Below are 20732 nucleotides of genomic sequence, written 5' to 3'. Positions count from 1 at the left end.
GTCCTTGCCCTAAATAAGCGTCTCTCTTAGTAAATAAACTATCTCGACCGGGGACTACTCTATGTACCTATTAATCTTCCCACCACTAAGCTCTTTGTATTTATTAATAGATTATTCACAAATAACAAAGATTTTAGCTCCTAGCTAGGATATAAGATTATTATTACAAATAAATCTACTAGAGAGAATAACTTCACGATCTATAGTAATCTTATCTATTAAAGCTTAACTAAGAGCAAATGCGTTACTTAAAGCGTTCTAGCGTTAGAGATATATAGAATAGTTAGCGGAGTTAATATAGCAATTACAATTGGAACTACCCTAAAGATAATTATAGATCAACTCAAACTTCCTATTATCCCTATAATCGTATATACTAACTTATACTCCCTCTATAAGTGCTTAGTTAAGCTTAGTACTATAAAAAAGAAGCGCCTTATAATTAATATTATAGCACTTTATTAATCTTATAAATGGCAAAAACTCTTTAAAATTTAATGGATTAATAGTTAAGATAACCCAGTAGATATAATAATAAAGGTAAACCTAAATAAGGCTCTAGAAACGTTTATTAATATAAATACTTTATACGTATAAGTTAAAGGTTAGGTTAAAAGGGAGTAAAAGTATAATACTCTACAGACCCTGATTTCAACTAGCTAATTAGGATTTTCCATACCCAGCATAGAAAATCACTATTAGCTTACTTATAGCTAGCGCCTTAGCGGCCCTAACAGCCCTAATATAATATCTACCCATAACTCCTTAGTAAGAAAGCACCACGTGCTAAGAGGCAAATTTTAGGATAGTAAGACTTATATTACAATGGTAATAGTAAGTAAGGAAAATCCATATTTGTTATAATAGTTAAGCAGTATTTGTATATAGAGGGCAACCACAAAAGAAGAGTTACTAGTGTCGGGAATAAGGCAATTTGCCGTCACGTATAGCAAACTGCCGTCACGTAATGGCAAGTTGCCATCACGTGTCGCCGCGGCACTAGCGTGGCGAGGAGCCTTAAGCTCCTCGCCCTTCCTCATTTCAATCAATAAGCTTTATTAACCAACATCACTATAACCCTACTCGAGTAGTCGTTATTGGTAAGTCACCCTATATAACCAACAATATTAATAAAGCTCTTAAACCTCTATTTAGGTAGGGCCTTTATAAGTCCATTAGCGATTATTTCCTTTATCGCTTTCTATTAAAATATTACTTATCTTATTATATATTTTTAACGTAGCTAGTGTTAATAGATATTAACATATTAGAGCTTTATAATTAGCTTAACTATATCTTCTTTAATTAATTGGAGTATTTAGGTGTTATTACAGTTAATAATTAAGGGCTTGTTTAGCCTTAATGTTATTACTTTAAATAGCCTACTAACAAAGATTACTTCCTTTACTGTCTGTAATAGGGCTAACAACTTAGCTTCTGTGCGTAACGTCATTACTATATCCTGCTTATTTGCTCTCTAAGTAATTAGTCCCCTAAATAGCTTTATAATATATTCTTATAAGCTCTTTCTATTAATGGAGTTATTTATAAATAATGTATTACTAGTATAGATAAATAATTGCGCTTTACTTCTACCGTCTCTTTTATTATCTTGTCCTATTCCTATATCTCTCCCTCTACTATTTATTCCTTCCTTATCTCCTCTATAATAGATTGCTCTACTCTTTATACTATATAGGTATTAAATTACTCTATCTACCGCTTAATGGTGCTTTTAGCTAGGGTTCTAATTAAACCTTGCTAGCTATAATACTGCAAAGGTAATATCTGGACGTGTTATAGTGGCTATATAAAGTATTAAACTTATTTTTCTCTAATATAGTATTATAGAAGCTGCTTCTCTTAGTAGGGATATAGGACGGACTAGTAGGTCTGTATTAGAGGATAGAAGCGTTAAATGGATTAATTAGTAATTAGTAGGAAGGAGTTTAGATTCTGCTATAGGAGTATCTGGAAGACGCCCTTTAAGATCTATCTTATACTAGTTAGCTATTTTCTTAATATAGGCTTCCTATAATAGCTATAGAAGCCTCTAGCTATAATTATATAGTATATAAATTTTTAAGAACTATTTTAGCTCGCTAAGGGTACTTATCTGGTATTCCTTGCTTAGCTCCTTAATTACTTCTTAAGTGTTTTTCTTGTCTATCTTTTAGTAGCAGAAGATAATATTATTAACATAGAAGAAGACAATTATTCTACCTTTTAGCATAATATACAACTTCTAGGGTACCTCTTTAAAATCCAATTCTATTAATAAGCTTATAAGATTCTTCTACTATAATAGCAGTAATTGTTATAGTTTGTAAAGGGCTTTTCTTAAGCGCAGTACTTTATCTTTCTTTCCATTATTAAATCCTAGCAGTAGCTTTATATAGATAACTTTGTTAAAATCGCAATAAATAAATATATTAACTATATCTATCTGTATTATCTCTAGGTTAAATTTTGCGGTAATTGCTATAAGGGTTTAGAAGGTTGTACTGGCTAATATAGTAGCTCTTATAGGTAGGTCTCCTAGGACCTGTTGATTTCCGTATACTACTAAGTGTATCTTATATTTCTAGAGGAATCTATACTTGTCCATTTTGTAGATAAATACCTATATTAAGCTGAGGATCTGCTATCCCTTTACATACTTCTTATCTATTTCTTAAAATAACCTTATTTAATAATAAGATTGGAGGTATACTTATTAAGCCTCTTAGAACTAATTTTAAAGAGGGTGTATATTAAGGTCCCGGATTGACTAGGGTAGAGGAGGTAAGTTCTTCCTATATAATCTAACATTATATATTCTACTTAATTTCAGCTTACTATTGTTAAGTTAATTATTAAGGTTAAACTTCCTTTCTGCTAAAAGGCGCTATAGGGCATTTCTGTAGCTCTACTACAGCTCCTATGGGAGGTAGGCAAAGGTATAGAAAGCGTTAATCGCAGAGAGGGCGTTGGCCGAGAAGGCTCTATTACTATACTAAAGTAGGGAGTCGTGATAGAGGCCTGGTGGCAAAGAGGAGCTCACTTAAATCGCCCGCCGACGTCAATCACGCATTGTGCGAAGCCAAATCTGGAGCCTCATATAGAAGCTCACCAAACGATCAGCTCAATTACAGATTCAAATGAGCTACGATAGTAGCCGCCACTTATTACAAAACGGGCGACACTAAAATACGCGCAACAAATATGATATGGAGCCGATTTGCAACCGAACGTACCCTTACCTGATCGCGTCCCGCATAGCATGCATCAACAGTTCCTCTCCCATCGTTTGGCCGCCATGGCTTCTCCCTATAACAGTCTTTGCGTTAAGACCACGAATAAGATCAGCCCACTTGGTTGCAATAGTTCGCTCAGTTTCCGTCAGCGACTCCCATCTCTTCAAATCCTCGCCCGAAGCCTCTTCTATCTGTTCCGCGATATCAAGAAAGGGGAGGTTTGGCTTATTAACCTTCCTATTAGGATTAAGCGGCAGCTTATTAAGGACAATAAAAATAGTTGGCACTGCATAGCTGGGTAAACGACCTTTTAAGTAGTCCCGTACCTCTGTCTACATCTACCTAAACTTCTTAGAATAGACCTTTGTAGGACCAATGTCAGTTCCTTTATCTTTAACGCCCTCTAGGCCTTAAGCTTTAAGCCATTAGGCCTATTCCTTTAGCTCTGGTATAATATAGCTAACAAGTATTAGTTCCTTGTTTCTATCTCTCTAGATAAGTGTCTTACAGTCTCTAATTAAGGTGTTCTGGCGTAAGTTGCTGTTAATATTATTAAGCTTAATTTGGAAACCACGAATCTTAACTTAGTCGTCTACGCGTCCTATACACTCTATATTACTAGACTTTAGGTATCTACCTAGGTCCCCAGTCTAATAAAGCCTATCTTACGGTCCCTTATAGTATTTTCTCCACAATTTACCTTTACTGTTCTTATTATTAGCTTCTACCTATATCTTATTGTCCACAAACTAATTTATAAGGAACTTCTGGTCGTTTAATGCCTAATCTCCCTTATAACCTTTAGTAAGACTAGCAGCATAGATATAAATCTCTCCTGCTTCTCTAACCTTATATAGCTTAGTCCAATCTTCCTAATTTACAATAAGAAGCTATATATTCTTTATACCCTTCCTAGCTAGTACAGTATCTTTTAGCTTGTCTAAGAAGTTAGAATCCTTTGCTAGGCTTGGTATTTTATAGTAGCTTACTACCTACTGCGTCTCGGTGGTACTAAAAAGGTTAAGTATATTGGCGTTAACCGCGAGTTCCCGCAGACTCCTATAATCTCTTATTGTAAGAACATTGCTAATAAAGAAAGCCCTATCTAGAGATAGAAATTTTGCTATTGCTCTACTGACAAGAACTTAGCCTATAGTAGGCGTCAGATATAACTATTGGCTTATGCTTACGCATCTATTCTACAAGCTTCTAATGCTAAATATCCTCCTTTAAAGGAACTAACAATTATGCTTTAAGAAACAGAGGTATAAAGATATCTCTTTGCATGGGATTATGTGTAATACCTAATAAAAGAGTGAACCGACTCTCTAAATTAAGCTGGAATGTCTTGGCTATCTAGCTAAAGTACTTAGTGAGACTGAAATAGCGGCTAAGTACTTCTTTAGGCCTTCTTTTGCTACTAGAAGTAAAAAAGAGCATAGGCGCGCTATTGGGGCCTACCTATGTATTAGGCGGTAAAGAAGCCTTTATTTTAACCTGGGTAAATAAATCCTTATTACCAACTTTATCTCTAGATAGGACACTACTATCACTAATGTGTAGTAAAGGAACTTTAACCTTTAGCTGGAGCTCCTTATTAATATACCTTTATATAATTAGGGCCAAAGGTCCTGCCTTATCTGTTACCCTTGCAATATTAACCAATATATAGGGCTAAGCGACCTTAAGATAGATCTTCTGTCTCGTTGGTGGGTAGGCTAGATTAAGGATACTTAGCATTACTATAGAAGCCTTATAGAAAGAAGGAAAGAGTGAAGTTAGTATATTAATAGGTTGGGAGATAAAAATTGCAAAAGGAAGGAAAACTATACTAGTGTGCCTATTATACTAACAACCAAGTTAACTAAGTGATATACCCAAATCATAACAATATCTCCATTGGTAACTTCTGTGTTATAGAGGTAGTGTGCTAGAATATTTAATGCTTTGTAGATCTGCTTATAGGTAAATCTCCTCTTGGGAGCTTCTAACAACTTTGTCTCTACCACATATATTCGGTCCGGATGTTTCTTTACAACCTTACTAAAATGCCACTAAATTAAACCAACGTAACCGGACCAGTTAAGGTCTATAGTGGGATCTGGTAATTATAGCATTCCAATAAAAAGCAAGGGGTTTAACATGCGGGAACTTAAGTATACAGAAACCGGCAGCTTAATAAATCTTTGGGCCACTAATTAGTTGCGAATTCATATTAACAATTGCAAAGTATCAGAAGTGAAAGCAATGTAGGGAAATTTTTAGTTGCAAGATTAGCGTGGAACGCCATTACTTACAATCCAAACTAGGCTAGGGATCGGAAGCCAGGGATCGGAAGGCGGCCACAGATTGATTTGATTTTGATTTTGTTGTGCACGTACACAGTAGGCATGAACGTGGCATATGGATGGAATCGATCGATATCTACGGAGGACCGCGCGAAAAGCGATTTTCCCCTTCCTTTTTAGGACTAGTGGCTGCCCCCTATAAGGCCCCAGAGTTACGGGCCTAAGCAACAAGATTTTGGGCGGTTTCCGCCCAAACGTCAGCGTCCTTATAGGCAACCTTATGGGGGAAAATCGCTGATCCCAAAAAGGAAGGGGAAATCGCTTTTCGCGCAGTCCTCCGTAGATAGATGGTTAAGTAGCCCTGCTGCTCAGCTGGCTACTGAGGTGCCAAGCCGGCACGGAAGAACCGTCTCCGTTGTGGCAGCCACGCGGTTGCCAGGAAAAGTGGCACCACAAAGAAGTCGTCTTGTTTACAGCTTAAATACACAACAACCCTAAAATTATATAAAATAATAAAAATATTAGTATAATATATTACAACCAGCTCAATTATATAAGCCACTTAAATTTTTAAAGGAATGAGTTGTTGCAGTTTAATAAAGCTATAAAGTTAGGCAACTTTTAAAGTTCTCGGCGATTTATTGGTTTTGCGGTGCCACGACTAAGCAATACAAGCACTTCAATATGGCGGGAACAAAAAAAAAGAAATGAAGCTAAATAAGACACCATCGAGCCTCAGGCACCAAGAAGAATGAAAGGTGCCCATAGAGAAGGCTTACTGTGTGGCTCAGCACGAACGCACATTACTGCATGCCGCAGCGCCTCTGCTATCACTCTCGGCGTCAGCTGCCCCGTGCCACTCCTAATCAGCTCTCTGTAGAACTCTTCTGCGATGCGAGCGCAGGCGGCATCGTTAGCCGACCAGAGGGCTCCTATAACATGTTCGAATCCGGCCATCTGGAAAGCGCTAGCGAGATGGAGACCCTCGTCGGCGAACTGGCTCGCCTTGATCTCCGCCGTCGAGCATGCCGAAAGGAAAGCAATCAGCAACCGCCGCTCTGCTGCCTCTTTCGAAATCGCCGACATGGTCAGCTTGTCGACTGCTAGTTTGCCGTTGACTTCCTTTTGCAGCAGTAGGTGGCTTTTAAAGGGTTCCGTGGGATCCGATGATCCGTGGCACGCAAAGTGAGTGACGCTTGACTCGGTCAGCTTCTTGAGAACGTCTCTGGCGGTTCGGAGCCGTAATTCATCAATAGAATAAAACCCCTTGCAGGCCTTTTGGATGGCGGCACTCTCGGCGTCGACGCCGGGCAGATCCCTCTGGCCGGGCGTTGTCGGCATGGTGACGAGGAGAATGGAATCGACCTTGTTATCCATGGCGTCTTCCACGGTATACATAGAAGCACGGGATCGGGAATAGGCGAGGGCCTTGATGGTGGTAGTGTACGAGGGGACGACTCTGTTGAGCGTGTTCTCTACCGATTTGCTCCCGAAGTCAACGCCAGCGGCGTGAAACGGAAAAGAACTGGCGATGCCAGAACCGATCCACCAAACACGAGGGGGCTGGGCGAGATCGGAGCTCAGGAAACCCATGGCCTCGAGCTGGTCGAGCACCGGTTTCACGCAACTGGTCCACAGCCACGAGTATTCGTTGGAGCTCGAATCAGTCTGAGGGTCGTCTGCGCTCATGATAGGCCGGTTGCCGTCATCGACAGCCCTCCTACGTATCGATGCGTGCGCCCAGTACTTCTGTCGGATAGAGAGAGGCGCGTTTTCTAGTGGCGGCACGGAAAGGCGAAGTGCCTTGGCACCATTGAGCGTGAGGATGATGGCATCACTACTGATTTCAGAGATATTCACCACCACAATTGGACCCTCGACGGCCTGCTCTTTCAACTCGTCCATCTCTGGAGCCATCTGGAACCGTTCGTACCCCCGAACAGTCCGGATCTTATCGACACAGTCCTGAATCTCTTGGAGAGCTTCCCTTCGATCCTTGGCGAGTTCTCTCGCAATTACTTCTCTCCATTCGCTTATCAGTTGACCCTGAATCCCCTCGCTCCACTCTCCAGCGATATCCCCGGGAAGCGTTGTTGTGCGATAGCCCTCAAGCTCCTCCGCATTCACCCTAAGGCGAAGGAATTCGTAGCGTCTCGCTAGGTCCTCGTGGTCTTTTCTGAGTGCCATCAGGTCGCTTCGATCCTCGATCATGTAACCGAGGAGGATCCCACGGCCAAACTCGAGCTGCTGCAGAGCCTTTTCGACTTGTCTCTCCAAGAGACTCAGTGACGCCGCATCGGCAGCAAGACCGCAAACTTGAATGATAACGTACTGCTGGTCCTCGTGGCTCATATAGCGACGACACGCTAGGGGCACAAGCTTCAGTGCCTCCTCCGCGAGCGTACCTGCCTCAGTCCAATCTTTTTTATGAACTAGGATTGCAATGGCACCTCGAGCACACTCAATTCGATTGAGCGGAAGGCCATGGGGATTGCGACTTGCTTCTGTGAACAGAGCGAGCGCCTCATTCCTGTCTTGCTCGCCGGTGCGAATGCATCGATTCTTTAATCCAGTAGCAAGGTTTTGAATGCGGACCACCGCATCACTGTCATCATTCGGCGTCAGGTGTACAGCTTGACGGAAGTGTTCGATGGCACTATCTAGATCAGCCTCCACCCCACTCGTTTGGTACAGACAGATCAGCCTGGATCCGAGGTTGCTCACGGCGCTGGCGTAGACTGGATCGTCCTTTTGTGCCAATTTGACTGATTGCCTAGCTGCTTTGACAGCCTCGTCGAGGTCTAATCTGTTGCGGCTTTCCTCGTAACGGCACTGAAGTAACCAACCCAGGGCCTCATACGCAAGAGCGCGGGAAGGAACCGTTTTCGGTGCGGAAGTTATGATGTCTTGCACCGCTTCTGTAGCTTCCTCGAGGCTTGTATTATCTCGTTTTCGTTCGAATTTTTTAGCGAGGGCAACAAACAGCAGGTGTAAAGAGACCAGCCTTTTGTAGGCGCCCCTCGGGGACAAGTCAACTGCCTGTCTTGCAAGCGAGATGGCTTGATCCACGTCGGCCAATTCCCCTTCACACACATACAGGCTGCAGTACACCCTCACAAGGTCATTCAACCACGCTGCCCTGGCGAATCCTTTCTGACCTGGCAGATCCACGGCTCTCTGTGCTGCATCTCTGGCATCATTGATATCTCTGCTGTCTCTGGTCCTTTCGTATCGACTCGCGAGTGAGGCCGAAAGGCTGCTCAAGCATTCTGCGAGGACATCTTCTAATCTCGGGTTGACATCAGCCGCTGCCCGAGCATGTTTCACGGCCTCGGTGAGATCTGATAATTTGCGGCTCTGATCGTACTTGCTGTGGAACCTGCGGCTGAGATTGCTCAAAACTCTCGCCCAGTTCGGGCTGTCTTTTGGCATCAAGCGAACAACCTCCTCTGTAGCTTTAATGGCCTTGTCAATCTCAGACAGGCTTCGGGTTCTCTCATAGAATCTCTCATGTAACTGGGCAAGGATGATCAAGAGCGATGCCCGACGTTCGGCAAGCCGATCGGTAAGATCGTCAATCGATATGAGGGCCTCCTGGACCAATTGGAACGCCTCGTTGAGATCCTGATCACCATTGTACTCCGAATATCGCAGATCGAGCGCAGCGGCGAGCTCGTCCATGGCAGCCAAGCGCATATCCTGCCCCTCCTCATCATCAGACAACCTTTTTGACATGGCCAATAGTTCTTTCGCTTCCTCGATAGCCTCGTCTAGGTCCGTCTTGTCTCCAGTATAATCGAACAGGTCCTTGAGCATCGGCACGAGGCGGTATAGAATTGTAATGCGATCAAACTCTGTTGGCGAGTTTTTTAGGGCTGCACGATTGCACATGATGGCTGTTTTGAGGAGGTTTTCAGGGCGTATTGAGACGTCTTCGGAGGTCCGGTATCTGTTGTACAGACGTTTTGAGAACATGAAAAGTGTGGATGGGTTCTCGTAGTCAAACTCTAGACATGTTTCCTCCAATTCCTGTTCGTCCGCGCCTTGAATATTGTAGAAATCTCTATCGGTCTCTTCATCAGAGCCCTTGTCCGCCTCTTCGCCCATAACTTCAACCACAAGGGCGTCTAGTATTTTGTCCAGCTTTCGGAGAAATTCTTCGCTCAACAAATCCTCCACCGTTTCGGCCATGGTACTAGGAGAGTTCAGGCCAGCTAAAGAGAAAGGTTACGAGCACAAAAGACGTTAGCAGAGCAACACATTAGTGTCCCCAAGCTGGAGACTAAGGCACAGATTCTGTGGGGAAGGACATTGACGCAGCAAGGCATCACCGGCCAAGATCCGGGCAGTAACACTTGGCAGTAACTTTACTGCCCGAATCTTTTGCCAAGTTCGATTCTGCCGATGTAAAATCAGTGGCTTGGAGCTTGTTTTTAGTGTTGTAGATCTTAATTTTAGAGCTATATATTAATTAATTGGCAGAGCTACGGCGTCGCAATTCAGCCATACTTAAGTCGTGATCTGCACCTACATCGTGAGCCTTAGCGTAGTGTTATATGTGAAAATATTTAATTATAAGGTTTAGAAGGGGTTATAATTCAATCAAATTGCAGGTATTATAATGCAAAGTCTCCGCGGCGTAGTGGTATAGTAAGTTCTGTAATTGCTTTAATTTAATTTGGAGCTAGCCCAACGTAATTATACCACTTTTCCCGAAGTTCTTAAGTGGCCCATTGGGCCACGATGCAAATATATAGGTTTAATATGACTTAGGGCGTTAAAAATAAGATAAGAACAATATGATCAATTTAAAGCCTTACTAATACGTAATTTAATAGAAAATAACCTTTTTTTTTAATATTTTTAACACGCTACTAATGGGAACTAAACCCATAACCTTCTACTACCCAATTAGGCTAAGGGCCTCGGCGGTAATGCAATAAGGCTCATGAGGCTCTGCGGCGATGCAATGAGACTCGGCGCCGAGTATTAGAAGGAAGTTAAGGCTGCTCGGTCACTGCAGGAGAGCCGCAGTGCTCGGGGTAGTGTCGAAGTTCAGGAGTGTTAATTATTTGGGGTGTCTCTGTCACTACAGTGGCTACTACAGTGACAGAGACACCCCAAATAATCGAGATCGCGATCGTCAAAAATAGTGTCGCTAGAAATCTTGCCGTAGGGACGTTATCGACGACCCCCCACTAATATCATTAATATCAGTAGCAGGGTCTAGCCAAGTTATAGAGAACTTCTTTATATGCATATTAAATACAGCGTAAGGTAGTAACTTGGATAGAGTAACGTAGTAAGCCATAAATCACCACTATTAGTTAGGAACGGTCGTATTTATTAAAGCTACAAAATAACGTTAAATGGCTACGTCTCTAGTTAACTCTGAGCTAGTATATAATTTCCAAACTAGGCTTAGCCTGCCGTGCACTTAATTACTTAGTCGCGTAGGTAGAATAACTATAGCTTATGTCTCAAATTGCGACGACCTAAAGTCCTAAGTATTTAGCTATATAAGGGAGTCGTTAGAGTTATCGGAATCTTTAGAGTCCCGGCTAAAGGATACTAGTATAGGAGATAGTGAGCCAAATAGACGGACGAATATATTTAACATCATTAACGGTTATTCTTAAGAGGATTCGTATAAGGTTAATAACTAGGTTAACTAACGTTTCCGCTTATTAACAGCCGCTTATAGTAAGCACTATAATCTTACAGGTGCAGTTAATGCAGGTAGTGCATTTAATAATATTTCAAGCTCCTTATAAACCCCTACTACTAATCTCTGCCTCTTCTTCTATTAAGATATCTATTGTTTTGCCTACTCTTTATGCTTTACAGCCCTCTTAGCTTACTTAAGGCCAGTAAGACCACGCTTATTGGCCTTACCCTTCTTCTTAAACTCTACCTTTAAAGTCTAAACCGGATTAGGTAGTTCTACTAGTATAATATTATCCTTTCTACGCACCCCTTTAAATTTAAAAAGAAGTTGTTAAGTCTACCGCTAAAATAAGTCTATAAGAACTTCTGCTTACTTAGTAGGGTATAATTTAGTAATTGCGTTATATACTACAGTTGCCGCACCTAACGCTATATCTGCTCCGTTATTACTAAAGCGGTTGCCGTTAGTAATAGCTTTATTGTTGGGACTAAGTTAGGTATTATAACTTAGTTACTAATTAAATCTAATAGTAGACGGCCCGTTAAGTAGCTATTAGGGGTAAAGAAGGCTCAGTGGCAATAACACTAATTTCTATAGAGCTTTTTCCATCTAATAATAATATAGGAGGCTATATCAAACAGGAAGATTACAGTCGCCTTACTCTAAATAGCAGCCGTATTTACTATAGCCGTCCTTAGTATTAAATCTTCGTATATAGAACTCTAAGAGTCGCTAATACGTGCAAGTAATAACGTAATTGCTTTTAAGCGGCCTATACTTCTTACTGTCCTTAGCGAGCTGGCCGAACTGTCTATAGTTAGATTTAACGACTTCCTATTTATCCCATATAAGCCTAATAGCCTTATTAGTTACTTAACCCTATAGTAACTAAAATATATAAGTATCTTAAAGCCGGAAAGACTCCCTATAATCCTTATATTCTAATCTCTTATACTCCTTAAACTTTTTATTAATTACCAACTTAATCTAATTAACGACTTCTAGCAATGTAAGGTCCTTATATAACCTTACTTTTATCACCAAGTGAATTAATTCACCCCTCTATAAGGTATTGGCACTGAGATTACAATAACGACAAGTATAAGCCCTATTAAAGTAGGCCTCCCTTAGGCCCTAGTGATCTTTAATTTTAAGAGCCTCTGGCTAGTTAAGTTAACGTATAAGTATATTATAATTGGCTTCAAGTTTGGCGGGACTCTCTAACTTAGTATATGCCCAAATTAAGTCCTCTAATGTCTTCCGTTTCTCCTTTAAGTACTTACTACTATTAACTAATATAGTCTTAATATTTTTAACAACGTGCCACTCATAGAGTTGCATCTGGATATCCTCCTAGATAAGCTTTTTGGTAGCTAATATAAAGCTAGCTCCCTAATCGCCAATATAAACTTTTAGTACGGGTATATCGTAGAATATAAACTTATTTATAAAGTTGTGCATCTCTTTAAACACCTGCTTAGCCTTAGATATAATAATTAAGTGCATAATTAGAACTGTCTTGCCGGTATTTATTGTTGTTATTATAGTTAATAGCGGCATGCGGAGCTGGTTTGTAGAGAATGTCGTATTAGTATAAATATAGAAGCTAGAGGTAAATCAACGTATAAAAGCAATTTATTTAGGAGTTGCAAAGGTAAGTTAAACAAGGACTTAAGAGGTAGGGTTACCTAGGGAGAAGAATAAGTTAGTATTAAGTCAGTGGTAGATAGCAAATAAATATCCCAGGCGCTTTAATACCAAAGTACTCCGAGACATGCTACCGCACGGTTAGATTATTGTATTTAGTGGATCCTACCATACTAATTTGTAACTTAGATATACCGGAAAATGCCACATTATTTATGCTGCCGGGATTAGGGCCGAAGGTCGTTTATCCAATAAACCCGAATCTACTGTAGTAACTTATTCCTTTCCTGTTCTTTCTTTAAAGCTATAAGATACGCCTATTTAGAAGGCCGGCAAGTAATCTAGATAAAGGGGAATGTTCTTCTTAATGGGGTCCTGTTATTGCTTAGATATTATAATCGCCCTAATCTTGCTATTGCCTTAATCTTACCACCTCTTAGATCTTATTAAATGAGATAGTAAGCTTACCTATTTTAGTATTAACTTCCGTATAGATACGCAAGCAAGTATAGAAGCCGGCTTGTTGGAGAGCCGAATGGAGCTCCGTAAATCGCTCCTGCTTTATTACACCTCCTATCTATTTACCTTAACGAACTTACCCTCCCATATTCCAGTAGTCGCGACTACTTATTAGTGGCAAGTTGTTAGCGGATAGAAGCCGCCGTACCTCTCCTACGGATGCATTGGCAGCTTAGTAATTAAGGGCTTCCGCTATAGTTGCTGCATACTATAGCCAACGGCTCCTGTATTTTAGAAGAGAGAGAGGATTTAGTATAGCTACGCAGGTATATATACCATTATTGACTTTTATAACCTAGGTAATAACTCCTTCGTCTATATACTTGTAAGTAGAGACGTAATAGGGACAATTCTTCTTTAAAATCTTTCTATTTAGCCGCCTAAGTAATTAACCTTCCTTATCCTGCCGCTAGCGGTCATCCTTAGTAAGCTTTTAATAGTTACAAGTCTCTCCACCATAAGCTTTACATTTCATATAGAGTCGCTATATAATTCAGCCACCACTTATATAGAGCTCGCGGCCTTAAGAGAACGCGTAGTTATTAAAGCGCTGTACTACTAAGTTTTAAGTTTCGTAGTGCTTACCAGCTTCCGGCTCAAGCAAGTGTTTAGGAGGGATTAATTAAATAGCTACCTGCATTGCCGCAATCGCGTTCTCATTTCTTAGCTTCTCGTAAGCCTTCCATTTAACTGACAGAGTTTCCTAGGGCGCGGCGGCAGGAGTAACTGAGGTAGGAGCGTCCATTTTGGATGAGAATCTTGGTGTAGAGCGTAGGGAGCCATTGCCACGTATTTATGTAGAGCTTGGGTGGCGATTAAGCGGTGTTGATTGACGAATCTTGGCGGTAACGAAAGTATGTACGTGCACCTCCGTTTAACCGTGCGGCAGCCTGCGGGGGCTGCCGGGGTGGGGGGTATTTGGTGAACATTGCATTTGTATGGCTTTTACTAGTAAAATAGGTGCCCGAGTAGTGCCTTGGCTGCCCTGACCGCCTGCTAAACCGCCGCCGATCGAAAGATTCGGGCAGTAAAGTTACTGCCAAGTGTTACTGCCCGGATCTTGGCCGAGGCATCACTACCTATCACATATCGGGGGGGGTCATTTGGCTCGGTTACGGCCCAGGTTAATACGAGGTTAGGGCCACCCCTGCTGATAATTGGCGCGAACCCCGCACGAGGTCGCGCAGCGACCGCCCCCGAGTACCTTTGCACGCGATTTTGGGCGAAAAGGTACATAATTTAAGTTAGATCGGTACACTTCTGGACAGTCGCGTAATATTGCTCTAAATTTCAAACACCCAAACGCGTGCCATTCCTATATTAAGGCGTCTCAGTTACTATAATATAGTCCTATATTAAGACGTCTCGGTCGCTAAAATATAGTCCTGCATTAAGGCGTCTTAGTCACTATAGTATAGTCTTATATTCAGGCGTCTCAGTCACTACAGTGTAGTCTTATATTAAGGCGTCTTAGTCACTGCAGTAGTCCTATATTAAGACGTCTTAGTTACTGCAGTGCAGTCCTATATTAAGGCGTCTCAGTTACTATAGTAGTCCTATAATAAGATAGTATTATATATATATATATACTATTTAATACAGAGCCTTTCCCTCTCTCCCCTACCCCAAAAGCTAGCAGTTAGATATTCTTATAAAGCCAATCTAAAGAACGCCGGCCCCATAGCTGCTCCAGCTAGTTAATAGCCTATCTCTTATCTCTTACCATACCGTCTTCTACGCGCCGTCTTATATCCTTAATTATCCTACAGCAACGGCTATAGAACATAGCCTCGCCATTAACCCGCTAGCGCGCCCCCCAGCAGCGATCAAGAGCTTCAATTAACGGCCTACCTACTAGCCCTAAAGTCCACTCAGCCTAGAGCTAGAATACCGAATTACCGCCCCAAAGCATCTTATATTTTCTTAGCGGCGCCTATAGGTTAAGGATAAATAGGAGAGGTAGTTAAGTATCTACTTATGCCTACGCTAGCGGGGGCGGCGCGGATATAGTAGATAGCTAAGCGGGGGGTGCGGATATAGTAGACAGCTAAGNGGGGGGTGCGGATATAGCAGATAGCGAAGCGGGGGGTGCGGATATAGTAGACAGCTAAGCGGGCGGTGCGGATATAGTAGATAGCTAAGCAGGTGGCGCGGATATAGTAGACGTTATAGTAAATATTATAGTAAACGGTAGATATACGGACTCCGTAGGCCCTATCTAAATACCCGTCTTTCCTTACTAGATCTATATAGGTGCAGGTACGAATAATACTAATAACCTTTCCATCTCGCTAAGGCGTTCTAAGATCATATATACGTGTAACTAAACCCCCTTAATCTCTAAGATTGCGGCCTTATATTTTAGCTTAGCTACGGCCTTATAAGCAGGCCAGTATTTCCACATTATTAGTTTATTTAGCGTAACTACGTTAGCTAGCGAGCTTTCTACCTATATAGCAAACCTCTAGTACTCCTTATAGCTAAAAAGGGAGTCCTTCTATAGGGGGTAGAGCGGGAACTACTTATATAGGATTACTAAGTCCTATAATAGGATTACCCTAAGCGCACAGAGGAGGCGTAAAAATCCTAAGCCCGTAAGGTCAAGCCGTACGACCTTATTATCGGCCCTGTCTAGGTAGTAGGTCTCTATATGTTTTAGCCAGACATTAGTCTTAGGCCATATCTTTAAGCAGAGGGCCTCCTCTAGCACCTTCCGCGCGCAGGAAAGAAAGTAGCCCTTTCCCTCCTTTAGGAAGCCGGCGATCAACCACATAAACGCACGGAGTAGGTAGCTAAGGTAGGCTCCCATTATCGCGTCCGTATTCCAGCATCCAGCCTATCTAATTTAGGTCTCCTTAACGCCGCTAAGCTTAGCGTGCCAGACGCTCTGCTTATAGACGCTATAGGTTTTCTCTTTTAAGTAAATCCCTACCCCCTAGAATATCTTCTTATTCTATTTAAACTGCGTATAATAGCTTAGCGGCTGTTGCGGTACTTTAATGCTACTAGGGAAGATATATAGGTTATAGTAGTCCTTTAGCTACTAAAAGGATGGGAAGCTCTTAGCGCCGTCTTTACCCTAGCGGTTAAAAAAGTAGAAGGCTATTATAGAGAGAGGGCAGAGGATAGGGTTAGTATTATACATACAGCCCATATACTTAACCTTGCCGTGCTAATTCTGCTTCCCCTATATTATTAATATAATTATATATAGCGCTAGCTCGTCTAGTTTAGGCCCTTTATTCTCTAGTTTAATAAAGGCAAGGTTAGTAAGCTAAATATCCCGTCTACTTTCACCCTAGGTAACGGTAGTATAGCCTAAGAAAAGGAATAGGTTAAAAAACGGTAGCCGTATAGACTAGTAATATACAAACCTAATAAATACTTAGCTATAGTTTAAAGGTAAGACTTAACTAAACCCGGCATTTTAGAGCCCGTCTCCCAGCACCAAATAATCGCCCTTTTAAGCCCTTTAACGTTATAGCCGCCAGTAATTATAAATAGGCCTCAGTTAATAAAGTTAACGCGTTAAATCCGGTCCTTGTCGCGGCGAACGCTGTCTAGTATCACTAAGAGCTTCGCCCCCCATAGCGGCTGTGAGGCCTTGCCTTCCAATTACCATATATAAAGCTCAGTAATAGCGGAGACGTAGCTATTTATAACTAAGTATCGGACTATCTTATTAAAAAGGGCGTCTAGGGCCTCCTCATCCCATATCTCTCCTTCCTCGTCCTTTATAGCTTCTTCCCCTACAGCTACGGCTGCCCCTACGGCTGCCTTCCCCCTAGCTGCCCTCCCACCTTAGCCATCTTCTACCTCTTCTTCGCCCACTTACCATCTTTCCACATCTCTTTCCGTTTTAACTTGCGTTTTTAATAGCCAGCAGCCTATGATTCTTAGTTAATAACTTACTACTCTAAAAATAGGTAAAGCTTATCTTCCGTTACCTAGGCGCCGTTTATATTGCCTTCCAGTCTCGCGTACTAGTCTTCCTACTTTTTCTACTTTAGCTTATACGCCCTTATAGTATTCTTTAAGCGCTAGGCCTTATAAATATCCTATAGCCGCGCTATTTAGGCCTTAAATTCGCTCTAGAGGCTATAGGGGGGGGAGGCTAAAGGGGCTTCCTTTAGCCGTAAAGTAGACCGTAGGGTAAGAAGATTCTTAAAAGACTCTATATCCGTAAAAGGTAAGGGGGAGACACGTAAGCGCGGCGCGGGTAAATAAAGCCACTAAACGCGTAAATATTATAGAAGAAGAAGAAAAGAGCTCTATATTATAGAATTAGAATTACAGTAGGCCTTTCTATATAAAATCAGAAGCCCTACGCGAGCCATCGCGGGCACAAGAACAGTAGAGGGTTGGAAAATAGATTGTCGAGGCGACAATGAGGTCGAAGGCGCGCTGAGGCCCTCTATACTAACCCAGTACTAACCTAGGCCTCAAAAACGCGTCCGAAAAGTAGGGGCCACCACCTAGGGGGGGTGCGATATTTGGACGATATATCAAGGACCTTAGGGGCTCGTACGTAACCCGAGGTTATGCCAAGCCTAACCCTGACCTCCGATACCTACCTACCTAGCTTACATTATCAGGGCACCCACAATACTTTCTGTGCAGAGTGCTGCTGGCGATTTGGGGATGGATTGTTAGGGTCAAATCAATGTGTCGGGTGGCACGGAAGAACTGGGTAGGGAGCAACCATCTGCATTTCGCGAGCGAAGTGCAGAGTGAGGCTCACCGGCCAGTAATAAGGCAGGCATTCCCAAAGGCTGTTTCCGAAGATGGGGCACATGCAGGACACCTAAATGCAAGTCGACTTAACGTGCATAACCGCCATTAGCTGCTGGACCCCTCCACTGGTCGCGAGAAGTGATTGATGGCTTTGACCATTGGATAGCAAAATAAGCCTTTTTGAAGAAAATCAGATTCCAAATGAAAAGACAGTAAAGTAGCTTATGCTCATTATTTCGTAGGCCGCGATGAATCTCGAGCTTTACATGATTACTATCGTAAACGGTTCAATGGAATGTTTCCAGCTGACTGATTAACTTTCAGCCAGCTGGATGCCTCTTTGCACGTCATTAATATTCTCCATTCCAGTAGCAGCTCTCTGGTAGTCTCGTATAACCGCATTTAGTCCTTGCAGCTGTGGTGCCGCCCGCTTTACGCCTTCGTCATTCTGAAAATTTCCTAGCTTTGAACCCCACTGGTACCAGAGACAAAAACGATGAGAACCGTAGCGTATCTAACAGGAATCGTATCAGCCTAATATCAGCGGTGACATCTTGCTATCAAAACAGGACAAGATATGACGATACTCACGTTGCAGCTGCGAGAATCAGCTCTATAGTCCTCGACTTTGTCAATCCAGAGAGTATGAGGAGAAAAAGGATCGTAGACAGCATGGTCCTCGACTTTGTCAATCCAGAGAGTATGAGGAGAAAAAGGATCGTAGACAGCATGGTCCTCGACTTTGTCAATCCAGAGAGTATGAGGAGAAAAAGGATCGTAGACAGCATGACAATAACTATCCGAATCGAGGTAGTTTTAATGATATTGCAAATGACGACTGGCATCAGCAGAATAACTGTTACTAAGAACAAGAGTAATACTTTAGCAATTCGTTTAATCAGTTGTCCGGAATACATATATACGTTTGCATCGGTTGAAACATCATAAAAACGGCTCCACTAGTATCGTTAGTCTACTATAATGATTCAGGGTTTTCTCTTACATCTCGAAATCCTCGATAGAAACGAATCAGTTTGTCTTCTACCCAAGCTTCGAGCTGTATTACCGCACTGTCCGCCACTGGAGCCAAGGAAGCTAGCTCCCTATGATGTGCAAGGTACGCCGTTTCTTCCCTAGCTAGACAGCCGGTACCGTCAAGCCAGTTCTGCAGGCTCTTAACATCTCTTCTCTGAGCACTGCCGAAACTCAACATCCGGTAGGTTCTTTCGGCGAACTGGTCTGCCTTCCGTTAACTCGTTGTTATGATTAGCTAATCTCCGCATATACCGTAATCTGCAAGACATGATTCAATATCCGATAGAAGAGATGTCCGGTCCGTGTTCTTATCACACCGACTCTTTCCAAGAAAGAGAAGAGAGGTCTCTTGTTGATCAATCTGTTCTAGCCTCTGTTCGAGCATAGACAACCTGTCCTGCTTTAACAAAAGGATTCGAGCCCGAAGCTTGTTGAAACGCCGGCATAAGAAGAAATGGTCATATGCTGAAATAAGCGCAGTGAAACGGGGATATCCGAGTTTATAATCCTCGACTAGACAGTGTTAGTCGAAGTATTTGTGTGAGGGGGAAGAGATACTTCTCTTGTCGTGCCTTTGGTTTATACTTGTGTTCGAGGGTTTCCAAAGCGGAAGACATGATTTGAGTGGTTTCATCTCAACATCGATCTTTATCTTAGAAAAATCGAGCTAGATGGTGCGATTTGTATCATAGAAGGTTTTGCCTAGCATAATAGTATCAGCGATCTTGAATGAGGCTGACGTGCTAGGTAGGTGTGAGGACACCAATTAAAATCTGTCACGTTGATGATGTACACTGCCAACAAATGCGTGCATACCGTACGCCTCTTTGACCGCTTACGGGTAAGTCAACAAGGCGTCTTTGAAGGCGCATTCAAGCGCCTTTATTGAGGTCTTTTCTGATAGTGTCAAGTTCGGCAGTAAGGCTATAAAAGCATGTCCCTCACCTATAAGGTATTGGTGACCCAAGCACTCCCGTCACAATCCTCTCACGGCAGGCCAACTTAACCACTGAAATACCTTCGGTTATTACAATATGTCTGCTTCCGAAGGGTTCGTATTGCTAGCTTTTCTGTAGCCGACGTTGTATTAATACTTCGGGATCAGTGACCAAAATCTCAACTTTACGGAAGTTGGCAAGCGCCCTTCTGTCACAACTTATACCCAGGTTCGTGGCCTGAATGAGAATCAGACAGCCTTACTGAAAAACATCTTGTAGAGACCAGAATTTCATGTAGGAGACAAGGTGTATTTGCTTAACGCTGACGGAACTCGCGAGGGGCCTTTTATTATCGCCTCCGTTCCCTCCGCTGGAAGGTATACTGTGAGCCTTGAAAACGGGGAGGCCGTTAAGAATGGCGAAGAGGTAAAAACAGATTGCTTGGAAGCTGTGTGAAAATATTGGGTCCATTTGGTCTCTGGTTCGAAGGTGACCATCACAGCGGTAGCTATTAAATGTTTATGCAACCTGTACCCTGTCTTATTTGTAGCCTTGCTGTCTCAAATGCACTTCGCCACTCTGACAGTCTCTTTTCTCTGCATCGCAAATTTGCCGGTCGTGACACTGTACGCCTTGCAGATTGTTGCCTAACTGTGGTGCCCAGCTG

General features: G+C 42.3%; 3 protein-coding genes across 3 annotated transcripts; 1 reads left to right on the top strand and 2 right to left on the bottom strand.

Moving 5' to 3' along the window:
- Positions 1-6219: 6219 nt before the first annotated feature.
- K441DRAFT_604499 (uncharacterized protein) lies at positions 6220-9628 on the bottom strand. The gene is made up of 2 exons (XM_067645345.1): positions 7652-9628; positions 6220-7579 (listed from the first exon to the last, which is right to left on the bottom strand). Exons 1-2 carry the CDS (start codon positions 9497-9499, stop codon positions 6260-6262), a joined length of 3168 nt encoding a protein of 1055 aa, XP_067507980.1. The 5' UTR covers positions 9500-9628; the 3' UTR covers positions 6220-6259.
- Positions 9629-18267: 8639 nt separating this feature from the next.
- Positions 18268-20135, bottom strand: K441DRAFT_323409 (uncharacterized protein). The gene is made up of 7 exons (XM_067641183.1): positions 20073-20135; positions 19686-19829; positions 19380-19640; positions 19096-19331; positions 18834-19051; positions 18684-18718; positions 18268-18606 (listed from the first exon to the last, which is right to left on the bottom strand). Exons 2-6 carry the CDS (start codon positions 19759-19761, stop codon positions 18706-18708), a joined length of 804 nt encoding a protein of 267 aa, XP_067507979.1. The 5' UTR covers positions 19762-19829; positions 20073-20135; the 3' UTR covers positions 18268-18606; positions 18684-18705.
- Positions 20136-20158: 23 nt separating this feature from the next.
- K441DRAFT_604495 (uncharacterized protein) lies at positions 20159-20600 on the top strand (the record flags this gene model as incomplete). The annotated part of the gene is made up of 3 exons (XM_067645344.1): positions 20159-20178; positions 20233-20293; positions 20345-20600. The coding sequence occupies 3 exons, from the start codon at positions 20162-20164 to the stop codon at positions 20519-20521; spliced, it is 255 nt and encodes an 84-aa protein (XP_067507978.1). The 3' UTR covers positions 20522-20600.
- Between the last annotated feature and the right edge of the window lie 132 nt (positions 20601-20732).

This window comes from Cenococcum geophilum (genome assembly GCF_001692895.1).
Source record: "Cenococcum geophilum 1.58 unplaced genomic scaffold K441scaffold_7, whole genome shotgun sequence".
NCBI lineage: Eukaryota > Fungi > Ascomycota > Dothideomycetes > Gloniales > Gloniaceae > Cenococcum > Cenococcum geophilum.
Note: the sequence above shows the minus strand (reverse complement) of the source record. Positions and strands in the feature narration are given on the sequence as shown.